Source organism: Ambystoma mexicanum, chromosome 4q, assembly GCF_040938575.1.
Source record: "Ambystoma mexicanum isolate Mex_15411 chromosome 4q, UKY_AmexF1_1, whole genome shotgun sequence".
Taxonomy (NCBI): Eukaryota; Metazoa; Chordata; class Amphibia; order Caudata; family Ambystomatidae; genus Ambystoma; species Ambystoma mexicanum.
In genome coordinates, this window is record NC_090928.1 from 1,183,852,609 (window position 1) to 1,183,877,252 (window position 24,644).

At 48.9% G+C, this 24,644-nt stretch overlaps 1 protein-coding gene across 1 annotated transcript in view; it reads right to left on the reverse strand.

The window, feature by feature from the left end:
• The window catches only part of DNAH8 (dynein axonemal heavy chain 8), an 8,835,797-nt gene that overhangs the window by 1,885,632 nt on the left and 6,925,521 nt on the right, over positions 1-24,644 (reverse strand). Inside the window, exon 65 of the mRNA XM_069608756.1 lies at positions 6,838-7,064. Within this exon, the coding sequence (XP_069464857.1) occupies positions 6,838-7,064 (227 nt within the window). The remainder of the gene's footprint in view (positions 1-6,837; positions 7,065-24,644) is intronic.

Genomic DNA, 24,644 nt, shown 5'->3' on the forward strand with positions numbered 1-24,644 from the left:
CAATCTCTCTCCTGCCGCTGCCTGCTCCATCGGCGGCTTGCCGACATCACACTGGCGACGAGGCGGGTGTGGACTGCACGCCTCCCAGCATCGGAGGGAGCCGCTGCGTCCACGGACCCACGACAACTCCGCGGAGGCCGGTAAGCGTTATCCCCAGCTCCGCCCACGCTCAATGCCCAATCCTGCTAGCAGCGTCCATAACGCTCTGGAAAAAAAAAAAAACAAAACTCCTGCTATGCCACTAACCCAGGAGAGCCACTGCGCTCTGGAAAAAAAAAAAAAATTTTAACAATAGAAAAAAAAAACTCCTGCTACGCCAACACCCCAGGAGAGACACTGCACGATCTATCACACGCGGCCCGCCAGGAACTGCAGCGCTCCACGGGGGGCCACGTGCCATCACACCAAAAGTCACCCAATAGAGCAGCATGTCAAGCCCAAATGCCAGCCCGACAAGAATCAGCACCGGCTCCTCATCATCAAGGAGAAGCACCACTGAGGAGCGCAGCGATCCCACACTAACAACGTTCATGCCACCGTTCGACCCTTTCACCAGCAGAGCTGCCATCCGGTGGGAAATATGGCTGCAACAATTTGAGATGCATCTGGAGGCCCGAGACATCGCCACACCCAAAAAGATGCGCACCTTCCTCTTGCTCAACGTAGGGTCAGCGGCTCTGCGCCTTTTCAACGCCCTACCAAACCGCGGGAGCGATATTGACTACACAGCGGCGAGAGCTGCGCTCACCAACATGTTTAAGCCTGACCTCAATCCGGACTATGAGCGGTTCCATTTCTGTATGGCACGACAACGCGAGAGAGAGACGGTGGACAAATTCCACGCTCGCCTTCGCGAAATGGCCGTAGGCTGTGAATTCCCGGACGAAGAATTCACCATTCGCCTCCAAATCATCAATGGGATCTCCTCTGAAAAACTAAGAAGGGCAATTCTATCAGAGAAGAACATGCGACTATCACGCATTCTCGAAACAGCACGCCTCCGTGAACAGACAGAGGACCAAGTAGCAGTAATGGAAGCTGCCATCCAGAGACTACCGTTAGACAGCCCCAGACCCGCAGAAGACGTTGCAGCTATCTCCAGACAACAATTAACACGCCCGAAACAGAACCAGAGGCCCCACCCGCCACAAGGACAAGATCAGGCCTGCAAATGGTGCGGAAGCCCATGGCATAAAGGCGAATCTTGCCCCGCCTGGGGGTCCACATGCAGAAAATGCAATAGCCTAAACCACTACGCAGCGGTCTGCCTGAATCCGCCAAACAGGAATGACAAAGACCCAAGCTCACGCACGACACAAGAACAACGGAGAAAATTCGCACCGAGAGAACATCCCCGCCAACAAGCGAGGAGAGGTAAAGCGAGAACAGTCGATGAGTCCCAAAGATCCCCGAGCTCGAGCGACAGCGACGACAGCGACAGCAGCTCATCCCCCGACAGACAGAACAAAGGGAGGAAGAAGAAGGGGAGAAGACCAGTACACCATGTACACTTAATATCGGCAGTCAAATCAGGCCGATCGCGCCAAAAGAAGTGACCGTCGTGCACAGTCCTCTCCAACGGAGACCCACTCAAAGTGATAATTGACACCACCGCGACAGTAAACGTCATGCCCGTGACGGCATTCAACAGACTTCACCCAAAACCAGAACTCCACAAGAAGAAAGTCAGGCTATATGCCTATGGATCCAAAAAACCCCTACCTGTGCAGGGGTCGTTCAAATCCGACTTTGCGCACAACAACACAAACTGCCGCGCTCGGATCTACGTCGTAGATGCCGGTTGCGAAACCTTATTGAGCTGTAAAACTGCGGAGAAACTAAAGCTGATACACTTCGCATTCAGCGTTCAACACGACAAACTCAGCAACATCCTAGGTCGTCATAAGAAACTTTTTCAAGGCATTGGATGCCTTAAAGGGAGGTCTATCAAACTACACATTGACCCCACCGTTGAACCCAAGGCAGTGCGCCACCGGCGGATCCCATTTCACCTGCGAACTGCTGTAGAGAAAGAGCTATCCAAACTCGAAGATGCAGGAATCATCGAGAGAACATCAGGCCCGACCCCATGGGTCTCGCCAATGGTGGTAGCCCAGAAACCGAAACAGCCGAATGCAGTGAGAATATGCATCGACATGAGGCTCCCCAACGTAGCCATCGGCCGAGAACGCCACGTAACTCCCACCACTGATGAGCTCATCGTAGACCTCACAGGGGCGAAAGTATTTAGCAAACTCGATCTCCGGTCAGGATACCATCAGCTAAGACTATCCAAAGAATCACAGTACATCACCACGTTTTCGTCCCACCTCGGCCTCATGAGGTACAAGCGGCTGAATTTTGGAATATCATCCGCCGCAGAGGTTTTCCAGCACGAGATCCGCAAAGTCATCACGGGGCTGGCTGGTACCACCAACATCAGCGATGACATCCTAGTATACGCCTCGGACAAGGACGAACACCACCGACGACTAGCAGCAGTCCTGGAAAGACTCGAGGGAGCAGGTTTGACGCTCAATGCCGAGAAATGTGAATTCGACAAGGATGAACTATGCTTTTTCGGCTACATCTTCAGCGCTGCAGGTGTATCCCCTGACCCATCCAAAGTACAGGACATAAAAGATTTCAAGCCTCCCCAGTCTGCCTCGGAGGTGCGAAGTTTCATGGGGATGGCAACATACTGCACGCGTTTCATCCCTGACCTCGCCAGCATCGCGAGCCCTCTCAGGGAACTGACCAAGAAAGACCAAAGATGGGAGTGGACCGAAGTCCACCAACGAGCATTCCAACAGATCAATGACGCCCTGTCCGCTACCACGACCATGGCGTTCTTTACCGTGGAACGGCAGACTGAACTCCTCGTGGATGCCAGCCCCGTGGGCCTAGGAGCCGTACTGACCCAAACAGACAGCGAAGGCAGAGTGTTCCCCATCGCATTTGCCAGCAGGGCCCTCACGAACCCAGAACAAAACTATGCCCACATTGAAAAGGAGGCCCTAGCGATACTGTGGGGGTGCCGCCACTTTAAGGTGTACCTATTAGGAAAACAGGCAAAAGTCTTCTCAGACCACAAGCCCCTGATACCGATATTCCGGGGCTCCGCTCCACACCCCCCTGCCCGCATAGAGAAGTGGATGCTGCAACTGCAGCCGTACTTCATTGAGGTAGAATATCGGCCAGGTTCAGACAACCCGGCAGACTATCTGTCCCGCCATCCACGACCCGCTACCGACAGCGAACGACATCATGCAAGAGAAACAGACGAGCACGTCTGTCACGTGGTAGCATGCGCCAGGCCGCGAGCCCTGACACTGCAGGAAATAATACAGGAGACAAGAGAAGACACAATTCTACAACACACTACCTCGGCCATTCAATCAGGAAGCTGGAAGAACTATCTCATGTCGACATCCCACCGCACCATACCAGCTCAAACCAAACTCAGAGCACTGTTTGGGATCAGGCACAAACTCTCAATAGCACCAGAGGGAGTGCTTCTGAAAGGTCACCGCATCATACTGCCAGAGTCCCTCGAAGAGAGAGCACTCAAACTAGTGCACAGTGGACATCAAGGGATTGTCAAGTCCTCGGCGTACCTCAAGTCCCGGATGTGGATGCCAAACATGCACCAAAGAATCGCAGAGCTAGTTGAGTCATGCGCAGCCTGCCAAGCATCCAGGAGACCGGAGAACCCAGAACCGATCTACAGTGCCCCACGGAGCTGCAAAAGATGGGACGCGGTCAGCATGGACCACTGCACCATCGCAGGCGAAGGATACTTGCTCGTAGTGATAGATGAATTCAGCAGATACCCCGAAGTAGAACATGTGTCATCCACCAACGCTGAAACCACCATCCTCACGCTGGAGAAAATATTCGCCACGCATGGGATCCCAAGGAAAGTGAAGAGTGACAATGGACCATCATTCACCAGCCAAGAGCTGCGAGAATTGTTCAAAGAAGTAAACGTGAAACATCAGCGAATTACCCCACGATGGCCTCAGGCAAATGGAGATGCGGAACGCTTCATGGGGTCTCTAAACAAAGTTATCAGAATTGCCAAAGAGCAAAAGCACCCCTGGCTGAAGGCAGTATACCGATTTCTGAGAACGCACCGGCAAACCCCACACTCAGCCACCGGGATCAGCCCAGCAGCCCTTATGTTTGGAGTACCAATACAGGTGGAACTCCCCGTACATCCACACTGGGTTGCACCCGAGTTAGACATCCCGGAAATTGATGCAAGAAGGAGGAGGCACAACGAGCAAGAAAGCGTCGCCAAACGCGCACATCATCGAGAACTAAACCCCGGGGACACAGTCCTCGTCAAGAACCGGGCACAGCCAAAGAAGATGTCCCTAAACTTCGAGGTTCATCCGTGGACAGTTCAAGCCACCAACCACAGCATGGTCACTGCCACCCGAGGAGGGGAAACTGTGACCCGGAACATATCCCACTTCAAGAAAGTACCCCCGGAGATGTGGGAAGAACAACCCCTATCCCCGAAGGAAAAAACCGCTGAGACGCCCCAAAGGCCCACACCGTCAAACAGTGAAAATGCGCCGGAAGAGTCAGACAGACCGCGCCCACCAGAGACTGAGACAGAAGGAAAGACCGCCATAGACATCTCGCCCAAAGGACGGAACACCCGCTACAGCCTGAGGGAGAAGCCCAAACCATCATCCCGCCTCAAAGGGTATGTCATAGACTGGGTATATCGTAAAGAGACTGGCGGAAGAGACGGTAACCCATGCTAAAATGTATTCCGTGGTGTATGTGAATTTACCTCCAATTCGGGGAGGAATGTGGTGTCACGTGCCCTGACAAAAAGGTCACGTGACACAGGAAGAGAGGGGAGAAATAAAGGTATCACCGGAACTGGCGCTTTCGCGCCAGTCCGGGTTTATGCAGCCAACCAACGAGTCACGTATCATTGCTGCGCGGCGCCCTGCATGCTCCGCGAGCGGAACGGCCTTTGCTGAAGGCCGCGATCTCTCTCCTGCCGCTGCCCGCTCCATCGGCGGCTTGCCGACATCACACATTGGAAGCATGAAAACGAACAGTTGCGCATATAACAAGCACCGGTGTAGAGTGCAAGGTTTCTAAATTACATTCCTGGCTGTAGTGAGATACATTAAATAATTGTACAATAGGCATTGTAGAGATAGGAGCATCATGTGAGATCACTTACAGACGGCCCAGAGTTCGTGTAGCGATGATGACAGAAGGTATAGGATTTCGGATGGCACGTGGACTGTTAATCACTAAAGTGGACGTGAATGTTTTGAGCGGTACGCCTAGGCTTTGGAGTGCCCTTGGTTGTAAGGGATGAAACCTCGTATTTAGCAGGTACGGCTGCGCGTGTGCAGGCAAATGTAGGCATGGAATAACAGTAGTGACATTTGCTTGGAAAAGGTAGGTTTACCTGATAAATGCAGCCAAGAGCGGGATGCTCTGGGCAGGGGGTCTGGCTGACGGAGTGTACGGCTGTGGACAAGAAAAGGCCTTAGTTCCTGGGCCTGCCGGCTGTGATAGGTGCTTAACATCCACACTACAGCCAATCAGGCATCAGCCCGCGCCGGGTTAGGCAGATGGTTAGAGGGCCGAAATCGGGGCAGCCATCTTGCTAAGTGCAGGCTCGTGGTATACAATGGCGGTTGCTAGGGTGCAGGTCTCTGCACCAGCAAGGAACAGCCTCGGGTGCAAAACAAAAGTAAAGCAGGATTTCTCTCGGGCGCACACTATTGAATGTGCTGTGAATGGGAAGTCAGATGCATTTCAGACTTTTCAGGGTAGCAGTAGCACAATAGGCCACACTCTCACCAGATGGTGCGCCCAGTCTTCTTCTTTTGCCCAGCTCTACATCTTTTACCAGCCCCCCCTTAGGAAAGTGGGGGGGGCGCTCTATAGTGGGCATGGTCTAAGTACACCCATACTTAGGACACACGTCCTAACGAGAGCCCCCCCCCCTCAATTTGTAATCCCACTTAAAGCATTGATTAAAACATAAACACCTTGTGCGGCTTGCTAAACCTATGATCAAAGGCTATCTCTGAGACATCCTCCCCAAGTTTCTTGTCCCCAATATCACCACACTCAACACTGAGAGACTGGAAATTGGGAAGAATCAAAGCTGCATCTAGAGGTAGCCTGCTACAAATCCCAGAAATGCTGCATTCCAGCGCCACACAATTAATGAAAGTCAGTGGCGGGGTTGGAGGTCTGTGACCTTGTTTGTCGAGGCGCTTGACAATCAATTAAATGGCATTTGTTGATGGCATGATGAGGACACCTCCTACCCAAGCAGAGTGTAGTGTTGGTTTTATGGCACATCATAATTATGAGGCCATCTGTCCTCCTCCCCACTTCCATGCTAAAACATTGTGTATCACTCACTGGATGTTGTTTCCTATCTCCCCAGCTGACCAGGACACTCCTCATGACATTGAATCACTCAATCCACCTTCAAGAACATGACCAAACTGTTGCTGGGGGGTACGGCATGGTCGGCTACAGAAAAGAAACCCTGTGCTCACGCCTACACTTTCCACTCTTATAGTCCTAGTAACTCATGAATAATGAGTGTACATATGTATGTGACAAATTACTTTTTTATAGGATCATGAGACAAAATAAGTCATACATCTAATAAACAAATAGTACCTTCCATAATGTACCATTTATATTATCTGATGGCCTTTAAATGTGCCCATGGCTTGTTATGGTTTCAATGCAATTATTGAGAGTGTCCACATAATAAGCCCATTATTCCTTGACGCTTTCTACCTAGTCAATTTATAAAATTGTTTAACATACCTTTGGAAATATTTCTCACAATTCTCTGAAACAGTATCATGAAATTCTCCCATTAATTCCTCCACCTGTTCTTTAACTTCATCAGTGCAGACAATTAGAAATTCAGACAGAAAGTAAGTAGAGACAGCAACCAAGGCTTCTTTAGGCCAGCGATTAAACCAATCCATAGTGCACCCAGATATCAATCCAGGAAATTTCAAAGAACGTGCACGGAACTTCTCACCAACCTACAAGAGATAAAAAATAAATAGATTTTAAAATCATGGAAACAACTGGACACTTTTAACACTCCATTGCCTTCATATTCTCTGTCTGATTACTAACTTGTATATGCACAAAATGTGTACCTACAGGTTAGTCATTGAAAAGGGTTCTTAAAAATGGGATCTTAAGATACTGGTATTTTAATTAAAATAAATGAAAGGCTGGAGGCCAGCAGGGGCGTGCTCATGGAAGCATCATGAGCGCTTCACTCCCAGTGCAGAGGGCAAATAAGTGGATTGAGCCCCCCCCCCCGGGCGCCTGACTCCTGACCCACCCTGACCATAAGGACTCCGGGCACACCCGCTCCAGAAATTCAGAGAATTGGAGCTGCGGGTCACAAGAACTGGCGGACGAAAAGCAGAGCAGGAAAGTGATATGGTGCTCCGCAGTGAGGCTGCTGGTGGGCCGCAGATTCCCACCCAGGGCGAGCCCCTAGACCGCAGAGTGCGTAGGAGGTGAAGAGGGATCCTTGCTGCGGTCCTTGGAGGAGGAGGACCCCTATGCTGCTGCCCCCCTGCCGACCTGCCTACGTGGAAGCTAGGGTGCCAAGGGACACGGCAGAGCAATACCCAGAGACGCTGTCCCTCCGGAGCAGGCCCAGGGTAAAAGGAGGTGAGAAGAGTCGACTGTGAGGTCCCACGGACTGGGGTGGAGTCTGAATCCCCCTCCCATCAGTGGCTGGGGGGAGCAAGGCGGCCGGAGGGAACTGGTCCCCAACCGGTGAAGAGATATATTTGGAGTTGGTGGCGAGGCATCCCTCCGTTTGGGGATCCATAACGGTGCTCATTTAAAAGACCAGCAGGAGGTGGGCCAACTCAGTCCAGGAGTGGTGTGCTGATTTGTGTGCCCCCAGCCAGGACTAGGAGCATGTGCCCGCCTGAAGAGGACTGCATCCCAGGGAAAGCCTAAAGCCTTAAGTGGACAGAACCCCAACTTGGACCCCTCTGGGTGGATAGCGATTGGTGAGGCCCCACTCTCAGGAACACGGCACGACGGGTGAAAAGGTGCCTTCCTGGTGGTGCGTGGATTCCCCCGCCCGACTCTGGGACACAGAGGCTGAGAGTGGTTATAGAGGAGGCCCATTGGAGCGCGCACGGCGGTCCCACAGTGAGGCGGGATTGTTTGAAGGCAGGAGGGGCTGTGGTGCTTGCCTGGTGACTGTCGAAGTGGCTTGGGGACTCCCAGCGAGGTGTGGGCCCCCTGACTCATAGTAGGGGCATGTGCCCGCCTCACCAGGCTGCAGCTGGTGAGAGCATTGTGACCAGAGAGGGGTGACCAGATCCTCCTTGGGGGCAGTGTGCCCTTTTTTCACCAGTGCCCCGAAGCAGAGAGGGTAGAGCTAGAGCTAAGGGGCACAAATGGAGGAGAGAGGTTTGACTACCCCATCCCTGTTATAAAGCCTGGTCCTGGTGGGTGGGGGGAGGCGGAGACCAATGGGAGTCCGGCAGACGTCTGGGGCACGGAAAGGTCCTGGACTCTGGAGATCTGCCTAGGATAATAAGGAGACTGGTGCACCACGCTCTTTGGCGATCTAGTGACCCCATGAAAGGCCACGGCTCTGGGGGTCATTGAGGAGAATCCTTATAATCCAGTGTGTGTCACCACCTGAGGAGAGGCACTTGGATACTGGTGCAAGGGCCCTCCTCTGTTGAGCTAGTGGGTGAAGTGCTCCTTGTGAACTGGAATTCAAAATTGGAGACATTTGAGTACACACAGGACCCACGGTGGAGGATTGCTACCCCTGACCCAAACATGCTGGAGGTGGGAGAAGACCCCGTCTCCACGAAGAGAGACATTGCCTCACTGATGAAGAGATTCTGGGAATGAGGGACGACATTGGGGGGAAGTGGACAAAATTAACCTCGTAATCGACAAAATGGACGAGAGACTGCAGACGGTGGAACATAATTAGTCATCACTGGACACCCTGGAGACGCAGGTGGACATGAGGATGGCTGCGTTGGAGAAAAGAGGGGGAAATCACCCTCAAAATGGAAAATGTTGAGAACCGCGAAAGAAGGAACAACCTGAGACTTTTCGGGATGCCGGAGAGGGAGGGCGAGAGGAGGGGCATACACGACTTTGCGAAATTCTTATTTGGAGACAATGCTATTGACAAGCCAAAGATTGACAGGGTGCATAGGGCATGCGGAGTAGCCAGAGGCCCAAGGTCAGTCTTGGCTCTCTTTCACAATTACCCGGACAAACAGAAGATCCTGGAAAAAGCAGTGACGTTGGGCAATGGGTGAATTACGATTTTTCAGGATCTGTCTTCCCTCACGTTGGCAAAGAGGCACCTACGCATGCCCCTCAGAAAATGGCTGAATGAAAAGGGGATCAGGTACAGGGTGGTTCCCTCTCTCCGTCTCCTTTGAAGTGATTGGATATGATTAAAATTGTCCAAAGCAGATGGTATACGGAGGGTCTCGGAAGAGCTCATGGGAGGGCTAGGCCGCAGAGGAAAGCAAGGGTCCCCAAGGACAGACAGTGGCGCATCAAGAGGTCAAATCAACAAAGGATGCCCGGCTTGAGAAACTTTAGGAAATTGAACACCCCCCAGTGGGCCCAACTTGATGACAAAGACACTGTGCCAGGGGTATGGCTGGGGAGCAGTTGGGGAAGGGGGCTGTTACGTTCAGGTTTTACGACCCATCCAGAAAGAGTCCGGTATTGGAGGTTATCTGTACTGGTGGAGTTGTTTGATGTGAGACAACGGTGGACCTGAATAAAGGGAATAAAGGGGACCGTCTTCGGTTTTGCACACTCAACGTGAAAGACTTAAATTCACCAACCAAATGGTCATTAGTGGCCAGGGAATTCCGTCACATGGGTATGGATATCCTTTTCCTCCAGGAAAATAGGTTCACAAGGGGAGATGAAAGAGAAATTCCATGTGGGCTTTTGGGCCTGGTGTACTCGAGATCGGCAACAGCAAGTAAAAGTGGCGTGGGCATCTTGATACACAAGAGGTGGAAAATGGAAGTGGAGAAGATCTGGAGGTGTGAAGAGGGAAGGGCAATTCTACTCTTGGGTCAACTGAAAGGGGTCTGATTCACTCTTGTGGCACTTTACGCCCCCAATTAAGGGGCAGGTCATCTTATTGTACGTGGAGACTTTAATATGCGGGCAATCCGGCAGTTGGCCAAGACGGCCATGGAGACGGCTGGAATGGGGTATCCTGCGGGGAGGTGCTTCAGGGTTGTTTGGAACTATAAGGCCTGTGTGACACATGGCGCTTCTTTCACTTACAGGTAAGGGAATACACTTTCTTCTCAGTGCCCCATGGAATGTATACCCGCATAGACTACCTTTGCGTCTCCAGTGAGCGTATGGAGGTGGACCTAACGGCAGAAATTCACCTGATTTCATGGTCCGACCACGACATGTTGTCCCTAGACTTCTCTTGGGTGGTCTGGCTATCAATATTTCAAAGTGGAGATGTAATGAATCCCTATGGAAGGACCTGGTATTTCGTGACAAACTGGAGGGGGTGATAAGGGAATACTTCATTCACAATGACACAGGGGAGGTGGATCAGGGCATGGTGTGGGACACAGGGAATGTGACATGGAACAAACTGCTGATTAGAGAGGGGGCACACAGGAAGAGGGAAAGGAACATGTTGGAGAATAAATTGTGGAAGGAGATAGGGGTCTGGAAAAGCAGATACAGGGCACAGAGGAGGAAACGGGATTTGATTGAGGAAGTCAGAGGTAAGAGGGGGGGCACTTAGGCTTTTGGAGGAAGGTAAGATAATCCAGAAGCACCAGGTCCTGAAACAGCAATATTACAAAAAAGAGGTTAAGGCAGACGCCCTGTTGACAGTGCAGCTCTGCGATCAGTGAGCTGACCGATGAATAGCGGGAGTGGAGGGAACAGGGGGCGAATTCAAGACATCAACGAAGGGGGTGGTTGAAGCATTCACAGACTTTTACGAAGTACTATATAAGGGTGACAACCAGAGGGGGGTGCGATAGGGGCCTACCTGGGATTCTGACCTTACCAATGTTGTCCCTGGAGGCGGCCGAGGAAATGTATGACCCTATTACAGGTGAAGAGGTCTTGTTGGCAATCTGAAATTTACAAGCAGGGAAGGCCCCCGGGGGAAGATGGGTACACAGCTGCGTTTTACAAAATGTTCGCAGCCATCCTGGCCCCTCACTTTGTTCAAGTTATTTAGTGTCATCTTGGAAACTGGCAAGGCCCCAAAGACCTTTGTGTGCATTCTTATTTCGGTAATACACAAAGGGAGTAGAGACCCTCGGGCCGGTGGGTCATACCTTCTGATCTAGCTTTTTACAGATGATGCAAAGTTGTTTGCCAAGGTTTTGGCCTCGAAATTGGATCCACATATGCTGCACCTAGTGCATTCCGATGAATTTAGTTTCATAAAAGGTAGGCAGGGGGCGGACACAATGCATAAGACCCTACACTTAATCGAGGGGGCAAGAAGTGGAGAGGGCAATCCCACTCTCCTACCTGTCAATGCAGAAAAGGCCTTTGACAGGGTTTATTGGGCATTCTTGAAGGCAACGCTCATCAACTTCGGTTTTGGGCCCAAGTCCCTCCATGGCTTCCTAGCACTATACTCATACCTGGTGGACTGCGTGTCGGCCAATGGGAATTACTCACGCTGGATCGGGTTGGATCGGGGTTTGAGACAGGGTTGTCCCCTCTCCCCAATTTTTTTTGCGCTTTCACTGGAGCCCCTTGCCCAGATGATACGGGGCGCTCCCCGGGTGGAAGGGATCCCTATGGGCGGTGTAGAATATAAACTGGGTTTATACGTGGATGACATACTGATCCACCTTCAAAATCCAATGTCCCGGATCCCACCAATGGTCAAGACAATATGACGGTATGGGGGCCCTCTCATCTCAGGTTTCAAAATCAATACAGGGAAGTCCATCCTGTTCCCACTGTCTAATTTGGGGGTCAAAGATAGACGAGCCCTGGACAAATTGGGGATGAGAATCAAAGAGGACGGTTTGCGTTATTTAGGCATAGAGGTAATGAGTGATATGGGCGATTTGTATGAGGTGAACTTCCCACCCTTACTGGTGAGGCTTTTTGAGGATCTAGAGAAATGGGGAAAACTGACAATGTCCTGGTTGTGGCGATTGAACTCAATTAAGATGACGTTTCTCCCTAGATTCCTGTAGTTATTCCAGATGCTCCCGATTCACATCCCGGACTCCATGTTCAGGGAGATTAAGGGCCGCCTCTAGCGGTTGCTCTGGCAGGTTAGCAAGGTGAGGGTGGCATACAAGGTTTTAGTGCCCCCGAAGAAAAGAGGCGGAGTGGGCTTCCCTGATACCTATCTGAATTATAAGGCATCTCAACTCAGTGTTCTCCTACCACATTTGAGGGAGCAAGTGGATTTGCAATGGGTGGGTTTGGACAACTTCCATCTGATGCTGGCAACAGTTGGAGAATGGATTTGGGTGCTCACAGACTGGCTCCCATCAAGGATCAGGGAGCATCCAATACTGACCGTCATATGGAATATATTGAAGAAGGGTCCAGAAATGAGGGGTATCACGACATGGCCGTCCCCGCTTAGTCATCTGTGGGCCCCGAGGCTCAGAAACCGGATCCTGAACTTGGATAGATTCCAGACCTGGTTTGAGGCGTGACTGTTGCGGGTTGGTTATTGTGGAAGGATGGTCATATAAATTAATTGGTGGATCTAGAAGGGGTACTGGGAATAGGGAATTTGTCTGTGTTCTCTTATTTGCAACTGAAAGGTGCACTCATGGCAGAACCCTGGAGGGAAATGGTTCAGAGAAGGCTAACCCCCTGGGAAAGGTCTTGGACTCAAGTACGGAAATGAAGGACCTGATCTCTTCCCTATATGGGGCTTTGGTGGAGGTGGGTAGGGGTAGCACTGAAAAGCTACAGTTTAGGTGGCAGGTGGACCTGAAACTTGAATTGGACGAGTAAATGTGGCATAGAATGTGTTGTTAGGCATACAGGGTCTCAATAGCGTGTCAGTATAAGCTCCATGCAATCAAGTTACTCCACAGATGGCAGTACCCCCGGGCATCCGGATCAAGACCATCAGCCCCGGGAGCAGGCATCCAGGTTTTTAATAAAACCCCAGCAGCCCCGGCTGGGGGCTGTCTGGGTTCAGTCATGGTGCCTTAGGCGCCAGGCTCATAATAGAAATCAGTCCTGGCGCCATAGGCGCCAGGCTCATAGACTTTACCTACCTCATGCAGACCATGCTGCAAATGAATCCAAGCCAACGTGAGGCCTGGATGGGACTATTTTACTACAGGAACTATTTTTTACTCGGGTGTGGTCCTAGGGACTTCTTACCTGGAACTACTTTGGAGGCTATTTAAACCACGCCCGAACAGCAGCACATGCTTCGCGTTATTCTGCATCCAGCAGGGTAACGCTCACCGTGCCTGCAGTCAGCATTCAGTCTTCAGCCACGCCCGTCTCGAATCCAGAATTCCGGATCCATCACGTCTTCGATCTTGAAAAGGACATTATTCTACATGCGTCGCATCGCCAGCTGCAGCGCTGCGCCATACTCACCAGACCTCACAGCATTTTTCGATCCGGCGCAGCCTCCATCATTTTCTCCACCGAATACCACCATCTAGAGGACAAAAGAAACATAAGGTGAGCCGAGAGAGCCAACAAATACAACCTCTCCACCATAGACTTACCTGATTAACAACCGGAGACATTCATCTGTAACAAACCGCATCCTTTGCCGGACAGTGTTGGGTAATACAGACTCTTACCTGAACACCATCAGCTGCCACAAGACAATCTTCCCTTGGACCCAGCTGCAACACAAGAAAGGAATTTACAAGAGTGAACATCGGACATATTGAACTCTTTGAACCTTATACTTACGGGTTCTCGCCTGGAACCTCGGAGTCAATATTCATCCGGAACTCTTCCAACGCCCTCAAACTAGTGAAGTAACTGGTATCTACACACCCCTGCATTCCACGCAGGATGGAGAGCTCATCATTTACAAACATAAGGTGAGCTTACTGAAAGTGAATATCGGTGGTGATTAGTGGGGAGAACAGTGGGGTGCCATTACTAAAATCCACGGGTGGCTAAATCCCTTTCTCCACTTGCAGGAAAATATTTCTACAGGTCAAGCAGACGAGATCAGGCGGTCCAGTCCAGTCTTTCATCTCTGCACTACGCTTCACGTTGGAGGAGGTCGCAGCTGTCTGGGTCCGATCGACACCCTCTGGGAGCCAGGTGAGCGTAACAACGACCCAGTCCGCCACTCTAAGATGTTCCCGGATGTGAGTCTCCTGTGAGTCCCCTGCGCTGGCATGAATGTGGGGAGCGCACTGACTACTGGCAAGTGTGGTGGGGATGCAGAGGGTCCAATTTACTGGGAAGAGGTGCTGGAAGGAGTACCCAGAACGAAGATTATACTGGTCTACCGCACCTGCCATACTTCTTGTTGCTGGCAGTGGTGGCCTGTCTAGCCATGCGCTGGAAAAGGGCTTGGCTTCCAAGTAGGAAGGAATGGATTAATGTGAGTAGACACATATGCATGATGGAACGGATCATAGCAGCGATACATGGGAGAGGCCTTAACCTCGAAATGGAATGGGCAGAATTCCGATGCAGCTATATGCCCATGTAATCGAATAAGGGATTTGGGGGTGTTTCAAGGGACTTAGGGAGGTATGAAGGTAGCAAGGATGGGAATTGTTTGTCAGGTTGTGCAAAGGGGTGGACGGTCTAATGTTTCAAGGTGTGAGAGACAATCAATGGTCCACGGGGGAAGGACGAGATGAACCTTAACATTATGGAATTTGCCCGGGAAGAGGTTGTGTTAGCAAATGTTTGGGGGGTGGTGAGGGGTTTACGCAGGGAAGAAGTTATGTGAGGCCAATGTTATGTAGGGGTTTTGCATTTGCTTATGTTCTTACCTGGCTGTACGTTTTTTCTTAAATACTTTAAAAATGCCAATATACTTGAAATTAACAAAATTAACGGCTTTCCCAGCCCTGCCCCTGCCTTGTTCTTCGCACAAATAACCCACTATTTTTTTTTGTTTGTTTTTTTGTTATATGCTTAAAAAAAAGTTTAACCTTTAACAATTTACATGTCCCTCGAAGTGCCACTATCCTCAAGGATTGAATAATATTCAGGCTCCCATTTGTTGAAGCAGGGCCAAGTTTCAGAGTCCAAAAATAGTTTCAATTCCCACCAGATGGAGCCCCGCTCAGCACACCTGATGCTTTTTAGTAGTGCAAGGTTATTTGACAGAATTTAGAACTTAATGCAATGTGGCGCACTATTGATGTCACTTTAGATGATGCAGAGTTATTTTGTTGATCTGAAATCAGCCTTTGACCAAATAAATCAGTAAATACTATGGCAAAAGCCAGAGGCTGAGTTGCAGTCACTTCTCTTACGTTTCACATAGACCTTCCAAGATAACACCTGGTACCGGAAAAGTACAGGGGACGAACAAAAATGTACAATTAAGTTTAACAATGTCCGATAGACATATTTTTGTGTTCTTTCCATCCCAGTACTATAGTCCCCTCAGAAAAGCACAGTAGCCATTTTCTCATTTCCATGGCACAGTGCAAAAGGGGAGTGTCAAAAGGCACTGTAAACGCTTCTATGTTACCCTTTTGCACTCGAACGTTCAAATTGAGTAAACGCTAGTGAACTGGTTGACCCCAGCCCTTTAAGATGAGGTAGCAATACCCTTGAGATGGATGGGGATGCAGAAGTTGCTCAAACATCAATAAACGAAATGACTCAGGTAGTTGGAAAAATGATAACTGTTTTATTACCAATTATCTAAAACATCAACGGACGTCACAAAGCATGATCTCTCAATGCATCTTAAAAAATGCATTCTTTTATAGCAAAACATCACCATTGATGATGTCAACCTATGTATTTACTATCATCCTCCTACGTGGCAAACTACAAAAACCTAGTGGCAGATGTGATAGGTTCTTAAGGAACCTCTAAGTATACGATCCATACTAGTATAAGAGAGTGAGAAAAAGGGATAGGTTTCTTATCATCAGGTGGGGCAACTAAGCCATCCCCTTAAACAGGTCACTATGAACGTCACTAAATACACAGATTCCCATTGGTTACACAAACTATACGACCCTTAATCATGGGGCCCCCTACAATTGGTTGGCACTCTAACCTCCGTCAGTACTTTTCCACCTACGTTAGCAGCACGCAGGCTGGTCTTCCAGGTGCTGGTAAGCTAGTGTTAACCATAGCTTCCCACCAATTAGCATATTCATCGATCATCCCCTCAGTGGGCTGCTGTCAATTATGGCTTTGAACTTGTCCTTGTGAGTGTTCTTTTGCTCTGGAGAATTCAGGGGAGTGAAGGCACGCTCTGCCTTCTTGCGTTGGTGTGGTCGTCATGTTAGTCCAACTTCATCCTTCCACGTGACTGAAGACCACAAAATTGAGCTCTAGTGCATTTAAAATACTATTTTCTAATAGACCTCTGACATCTTGCTTTTTTTCTCCATGTCTTCTAAACAGGAGTTTCATTTTTTCACACGATTTGTATCCAATGTCTGCTCACCCCAGCCTGATACGGCCTTGGCTTCTTGGGGCTCGTCCAGCCTTGCCTCTCTGTGTTTCACTCCTGTTAATTTGTTCAATTGTTTTTAACTGCGACACACTGGAAAAGAGGCCTTCCTTTTTTAGTGCAGCTCTGCTATAATACGTAGTGGAAACATCCATTCTTTAGTCGCTTTGATATATGTATATTTTGGTGCATGCCGCAATCTATTCACTATAAAGCTAGCCTCAAGAATACTTTATCTGCGTGCGTTTCTTTGCATCCGTACACGTGTAAAATAACTTGATATCTTCATCGTTTCTGTAGCATAAGTTTCTTATCTTGATACCGAGATGTCACTTATCTTTGATACTTTCTTGATGCCTTATAGAATATCTTCATTCTCTTGTCTCTGCATCTTTTCTATGTATGTCAAATTGCTTCATGAGTGACAGTGATGGTAGTGACGTCACCATTCTTCCCTTCCATTCATTAGTCCTGTTTCTTCTGGGATTTCATTCAAATTGCCATCATACTGTCTCGTATGCAGGTATGGCTTTCTCAATGGGAACCTTACTTCTTGGATTCTCATTGGTATCGGTATTTTCACTGGTACTGCACGTGTCTCACACTCTGCTTCCCAACATATGGGTAATATGGGCAAAGTGGTTGAGGTGGAGGTATTTGGCTCCTTCTCTACACTCCCTCCTCTGGGTGATTCATCAACCATTCTCCCATCATCCTTCATATCTAGACATTCTTGTCTGAAGAAATGCTTCTTTGGGATCCATATCTTTATGACTCAAGCATCCAGCTGATTTCACATGCTCATCCTTGTTCCAAGCCATGGGCATGCACTGTCCACTTGGGCTGCAATAGATCCACTTTCCCACATACTTCTTATGGTTCTTTGGATAGATACAGGAACTTTGTTCCCTCAGGTGCATGGATGCTGGCCTTCGCAAAGTCTCTGATTTCTTCGTCTGTGAAGTCTCTGGCCTTCCATCGTGACTCAACATCAATCATGATTTTCATCCCTATGGCTTTCTTTGCTGTCTTTTTGCATTGTGTGATTATTATCTTGATCACACAAAATCCAAGCAATACCAACATGATCAGGGCTCCAATGAACTTGAACATGTCTGACATCCATTGTGGAATCCAGTAAAAGAGTGATATAAACCAGCTGTCTTCAGCAATTTCGTCTACTTCGTCTATCATCATGACGTGTAGTTCCGTCAGCATTTCTATGGCCTCTGTCAAGGTGCCATTCTCGTCATCATGAGAAGGTATGAACGTGCAACATGATTCTCTGATTTCTGCACAAACAACTCCATCCATAGCTGTAATCATGTCCTGGACGTATCTATTCTGAAGAGTCATCAGTCGTTTGGCTCTCATCTCTTCTCCGATAGCATTGGATCCCTTTATGGTAGTGTTGATTGTCTGCAGCAATTCCCATCTGGTAATCTACAGCCATTTGGTATTTGGTCCAACTTGGATTCTCGGGATGAAGATCAATGTCAATACCAACGGAGTCTGGCTGAACAGTCTGTGTGTCACGACCCTCGCCCAAAACCTCCTCTGGCAAACCCATTGGCCAGGTGGAGTCAGGACTCGGGCTACTAGAGCCTGGCATCCTCTTCAAAAGCCCTCATGGGGCAAGTCCTGGCGCCTATGGCGCCAGGCTCATACACCATGAACAACAATGTGCTTGGGAACTACTTTATTGTATTGTCAGCCAACATGGAGGCATCCACATAGCTTGGTTTCTAAGAACCAAGCTATGCAGTCTAGTGTTTTGGGTGTGGTAGCCTAGGGACTACTTTACCTGGACTATTTTGTTGGGGCTTTTTGAACCACATCGCGTTACTTTGCAGCTTGCAGCGTGACGCTCACCGTGTCCAGCTATTCCCTCGAACCTCGGAGAAGCAGAACCTGCAAGGAGACAAAAGGAACATCATTAGCAGCAGCATCTTACCTGCAGTCTTCATCTTTAAACATTCGCAGCTACTGAGAACAGCTACATCGAATCTGCACGCCTCCCAGACAGAACGACCTGAAAGAGGAAGATAGAGGCAAATCCTTGACTTCTACATGTCCGAACAAAGTGCCCTGACATGCCACATGTCCAACATATAGGAGAAGGTCTCCTAACTTGCCCCTCCTGCATGCCTTGACTATCGTTCTGTGTGTTTTAATACCCACTTTGATTATTCTGGAAGTTTCCCTGATTATTCTGGAAACCTCTACCTTGAAAGCCTGCCCTTCCCCGTGGTACAAATCCATTATTACCTTGATCGAACTGCCTTTGGTTATTCACCTGCGGCATGCTTGCTACTTGCTGTGAACCCGAACCATCTCCACTAGTCAATATCACCCCTTCAATGGCATATTTTGATAGTTTTTTCTGCAATAACTTTGCCTCTTCACCTTTCCTAGCATTGTCTTTCTTTAGATTCTTCTCTTGCAACAGCTTGCAATAATGCGTGATGGTCAGCTCAATCTCTGACCATGGCTTTGCTTCCATGCCCACCAATTTCTTGGCACAATATATGATAAAATACAGATATGGAATTCCCCCAAGCCTCGCGTGTCTCCAAAGCCCACTGCTCTTGGAAAATCTGAATGTAAACAAGAGGATCATCCCCTTCCTGCATCTTCTTTGCCATTATAACTCCCATGTCGGAAGTGTCCGGATACAATACTCTAATCGCTTTCCAGACCGCCACCCTACAATTATTGAATGGTGCTCAATCGTGGTACTACCCTGCTCTTGACCAAACATCATCAGCCCTTTCCCCAAGGATGGCCCTCAGGAGACCTTTAATGTCTCCTATGGCTAACGTGTTACCTCCCGTCATTTTCTCTAACTCATGTATCCATATCCCTGCACTAAAAATTCAACTCGGGAGTTCACACCTTAAATTATCCTTATCCATCTGTCATGCTTAGACCACTGCGCGATGGTTCACGCATTCTTAGTCCAGCAAATGCAGTAAGAAAACACTCAACTCGAAGCGCGGCTCGCCACAGTGAATGGAGGTTGCCATGGAAACTACGTGATACGTTGCTAAGGAAGCGCAACGTTCGTTTGGGATCACGGCATTGAACAGGTGACCTGGACTATTTAAACCACGCCTCCACGTTTGTTCAGTGCTTCTGATCGAGCATTTTTTGGCGTTCGGTTTCTGGCCTTTTTTCTTGTTCTGATTACGTACACCTTCTTGACCCGGCTTTTGACTCGACTACTCTTTTGGATCATCCTTGCCTGCTTTGTAAACTTTTGTCTTCTTGGTAACGAACTCTTGCTTTTGTCCCTCGATTACGTCTGGCTTTTCTCCTTCTGTTCCTGTTCTTGCCCGCTTGGATTTGCGACCCGATTTGTACTTGGCAACTCTCTGGTTTTCCTTCTGTGGTTTGCACTCGGTAAAGACAGTATCTCATCTCTGCGTTTTAGAGACTAATCTAACCGTGAACAGCTTCTGCTGCACCGTGGGACACTGTGGGACAGCCGCCGCTGCACCGTGGGACAGCCGCCGCTGCACCGTGGGACAGCCTCCACTGCACCGTGGAACAGCCTCCGCTGCACCGTGGGACAGCCGCTGCAGCACCGTGGAACAGCCTCCGCTGTGCCGAGGAAGAAGATCTCACCTGGTAAACTTTCTCCATTTTTATAAGGACGTCCCATCGTTTTTGCCTTACAGAGAAAGGTCTGGGTAAGCAAGATTTGTTTCTTGTTGCTTATTGTCACTCCTCATTTGATCCCAGGGTTATAGGCTCATAGTGTTTTTCTTTCTTTCAGAACATCTATTGGATTTCCTTCAAACCGTTGTGTTAGACATTCCAAGTCTCTAAACATTAGTCAGGTTAGTTTGGAGTAACACTAGAGAAATTAATTTTCTGAATTCCTTGTCAATTGTTCTAATCACATCATTCTTGTTTATTTTCTACAGCCACGAGGTCTCGATGGGAATCCAATCTTCCAGTCAATAGATTGCTTTGTATGTTTATTTGTGCATTCAAAGTGATATATTAGCAGGAAGAATTCTTCTTCTACACTACAGGGCCAAGTCCAAGAGGAAGAATTCTGACACCATCTGTGGTCAAGTTATATACTATGGCCTGGCTCCTTCCTTTTCTAACAAAGGAAACTGCAAGATCCCAAACTCACATTCATCTCCCACTGTATTTCTATCCATAGCAGGGACAATGGTTCCTCACCACCTTCTACCTGGCAGTGACTTTAACCTACTCACATAAGGTGGCAAGTCCCTCCTCTCACCATGGGATCACCCTCTAGGTGGATATAGCCGCATCAATAATTCAGACGCAAGACGCATGCTGTACGGAATTGTCCAAGGCTCTTACTTGTCCTAATGAACTGGATCCGAAGGTCCTAATATTGGGTGTACCGGACATGTCTGAATTTAATAAATGGGAAAAACTGCTATTGAACACTGCGATGGCCCTGGTGAAACGCAACATTGCCCAAAAATGGGGAGTGCCTGACCCTCCGACACTGGAACAATGGATACTCGACATGGACTCATGTGCCATGAAGGAGCACCGAGTCTATGGCGCAAGAGGATGCCCGAATAAAGCATCCAATATATGGGGAAAATGGGAAGAAACTGGGCCTTGACGTCCTAGTGCAGTGGTGGCCTCCACATGAACAGAAGGTGGGTGGGGCGGGTAACCCGCGACCCATGGCGATGAGAGATATTAACGATACTATGCAAACACGTGACTGAAGGTGCTGTACTGGAGTGCTTTTAATTTGTTGTCCCCTCTTTTTTCGTTGTTTTGTTGTTCTCGGCCCCCGATTCAGTGGCCGCTTTTGTTATGTTACAAAATACAATAAAAATGTTTTATCAAAAAAAAATAATTCAGACGCCAGAGATTTGGGTAGGTCTAGATCCGACCATCTTACTTCCTTATCCATTGAAAAACAACCTTAGGGCCCCATGCGTTGCCTTCCTCCTCCCCATGGAAGGTTTCCCTGTCCTCATCTGACATATCCTGTCGTCCCCATACGGTGTGACTTCTGTGCTCTTCATCTCTATACAGAGTCAGTCTATCTAAAGATAGCTCCTTTGGCTCTGTATGAGCCTCTACATGAGGCACCCTCGTTATCGTACAACTGCTTACTCTCGAGTCGATCATTTTTACCCTTCCCCTGCAGCACTTTCTCAATCCTCGCATCATGATTGGCTTTATCAATGAGGTCCCCGATGCTTCTAGAGTCAAACTCATCCTCTAGATTTGCTCTAGACGGACCTGCTATTGGCTCATATGCAGGGAAGAACTCTTCTATGTCTTCCCATGCCACTACTGGATAAGGATCTATTAATTCCTCTTTCACATGTTCAAAATTGCATGCTCTCTGCCTTCTCTTTCGTTCTAGTTCATCATCAAACTCTGTTTCCTTGCTTCTTCTCCTAGACTTGCTTCTTCTTTTCTTTTCATATCTCTCCTCTCATTTGCCCTTCGTATCTCTTCGTCTTTTCATCTTTCTTTTCTTTTATCCCTTAATTTCTGTTACTCCTCTTCTTCTCTCTTTCTTTCTCGCCTGTCTTGTCTTTCTTGTTCTTCGATTGCCCTCTGTGTCATGAACCATCGGACGCATTTATTCTGGACTTCCTGGTCCCTGACCCATAGGGGCTTGCACTCAGCAGTAGTCCCAACATGGCCGCCGAACGCGGAATACTGTTTACCAGTTTCCGTGCCGTACGCATTACGTTCTATAAAGCGGACACGCCCCCGCGGCCCTGCGCTTCTCAACGCTACCGCTTGCCATGGCTAGACGTGTGCTGCCGTAGTTCGCTTGTGTTTTTCCTTTGATTCCTGCTTCCCGGTTCCCCTAAATTCCTCCTCCTTCATCCCCCCTCCTTTTGTCCTCCTTGCATCCTGGATCTCCGTGCACTCGTCATCCGTGTGCACTCCTGTTTTCCTGGATTTCCTCTGACTTCCCGGACATCTGAACGTTCCCAGGACTAGGAACGCCGAACGCACGCTGGAACCCGAGGACCTGCACTCAGGGTTATACAAGACCTGAAATCTACGAAAGAAAACTCCATTGAAGAACTCCCACAAACAACAAAGACAGGTGAGAAGGGGGGACACCTATGACAGATTGAGACACCAACAAACTGATACAGATACGGATATGGAGGCTGCAGTTCAAGACCTCATGCGCGGCATGCAAGAGCAAACAACAGAAGTTCAGAATCTCAAAGCTGAGAATGCCGCATTAAAACAAATAGTCCTGTCACGTGATTCCGCGACTAAGGAAAGTGTATTGCTGGGCTGAGTAGTGGACAAATATGATGGCTCCTCAAAGAACCTTCATGGCTTCCTTGATTCGTGTTTAGTGCACTTTACCTTTAAGCCATTCAAATTTTCCACCCCCAGGGCAAAGGTGGGCTTTATGATTTCGCATCTCTCCGGGAATGCATTAACGTTAGGCTATGCCCTTAGTTAATTCTGAAGATGCCCTCCTGGGTGATTATAATGGGTTCGTCCAGGCTCTAAAGACCATGTTTGACCGGCCAGAACAGGTTTACAGTGCCCAAGAACGTCTATTGGATTTCCAATAAGGGTCCCAGGATATACTTACCTATGTAACACGCTTTAAGCAACTGGCCAAGGAAGCAGGTTGGTCCCCGGAGGCCTGTTTCACCCTATTCCGGAGAGGACTAAATGAAGAAATAAAGGACGAGCTAGCCAGGGTAGCTCGCCCAGGTTCCTTCCAGGCCCTTATGGACCTCTCTTTACAAATAGACTTTTGAATCCAGGAAAGGAAGGCGGACAAGAAGAAAACAAAGATGCCTTACCAAAAGACCTCTATAGAATCTCCCTCTAAACCCGAGCCCACTCCTGCCCCGACCACAGACCCTGAACCCATGCAATTGGGGGCCTTCCGCGGACCCATATCCCTGCAAGAAAGATTGTGAGGGATTCACACCGGGCTGTGCATGTACTGTGCCTCAGATAAACATCTTGTGAGAGAATGTCCTTTGGCCCCTCCACAGCGTTCGGGAAACGCGAGCTCCCGATCCTAGACGGAGCACAGCTTCGGGAGAGAGATGTTTGCTCCACATCTATTCCATCCTTGAACTCTCCTGGACAAAATAACCTTGTGATCTTGCAGGCCTTTCTATCGCCGTCCAAGAAAGAAACTTACCCCATTTTGGCATTAGTGGATTGTGGAGCCATGGGGATTTTTATAGATCAGGATTGGGTCACTAACCACCACATTCCATATGAAACTCGAGACATCATGCAACCAGTAGAGGCCATCGATGGACGACCTCTCTCTTCAGGACCAATCACCCTGCAAACCAAAGAGATCCAGCTCTCGATAAACCATCATCAAGAGATGATCAAGTTTGACATCATAAAGTCTGCCCATTATCCCATGGTAGGGAGTATGCCCTGGTTACAGAAGCACAACCCATACATCAACTGGGCAGCAGGATCCTTGTTTCTTGGCTCCGACCATGGCATGTCTCACTGCCTATCCCTGGATTCCTCGTCAAGATCCTCTGAAGGAATGCTGATGGACCAGCAAAGCTCACTCACGGTCTCAAATATTATCCAGGTCCCCAGAGCCTATCAGGACTACACTGATGTGTTTTCAACTGCCAAGTTCAAGCCCTACCCCCTCACAGACCTGAAGACTGCGCTATCGATACTGAACCCTCGGCAGTGACTCCCTTTGGAAGGATGTTCATCCTATCAGAACCAGAGAAAAGGGCCCTCCAAGAATACTTGGATACCAACCAAGAAAATGGCACCATACAACCATCCAAATCCCCAGCGGGAGCTTTTTGTTTTTCTTTCCCAAGAAAGATACTAAGGAGCTTAGGCCTTGCCTTGATTATCGTGGTCTTAATCAATGCACCCTCAAGGACCGCTATCCATTGCCCTTAATCTCGGATATCCTGGAAGCGGTGAGAGGAGCCGTAATCTTCACGAAATTAGATCTCAGAGG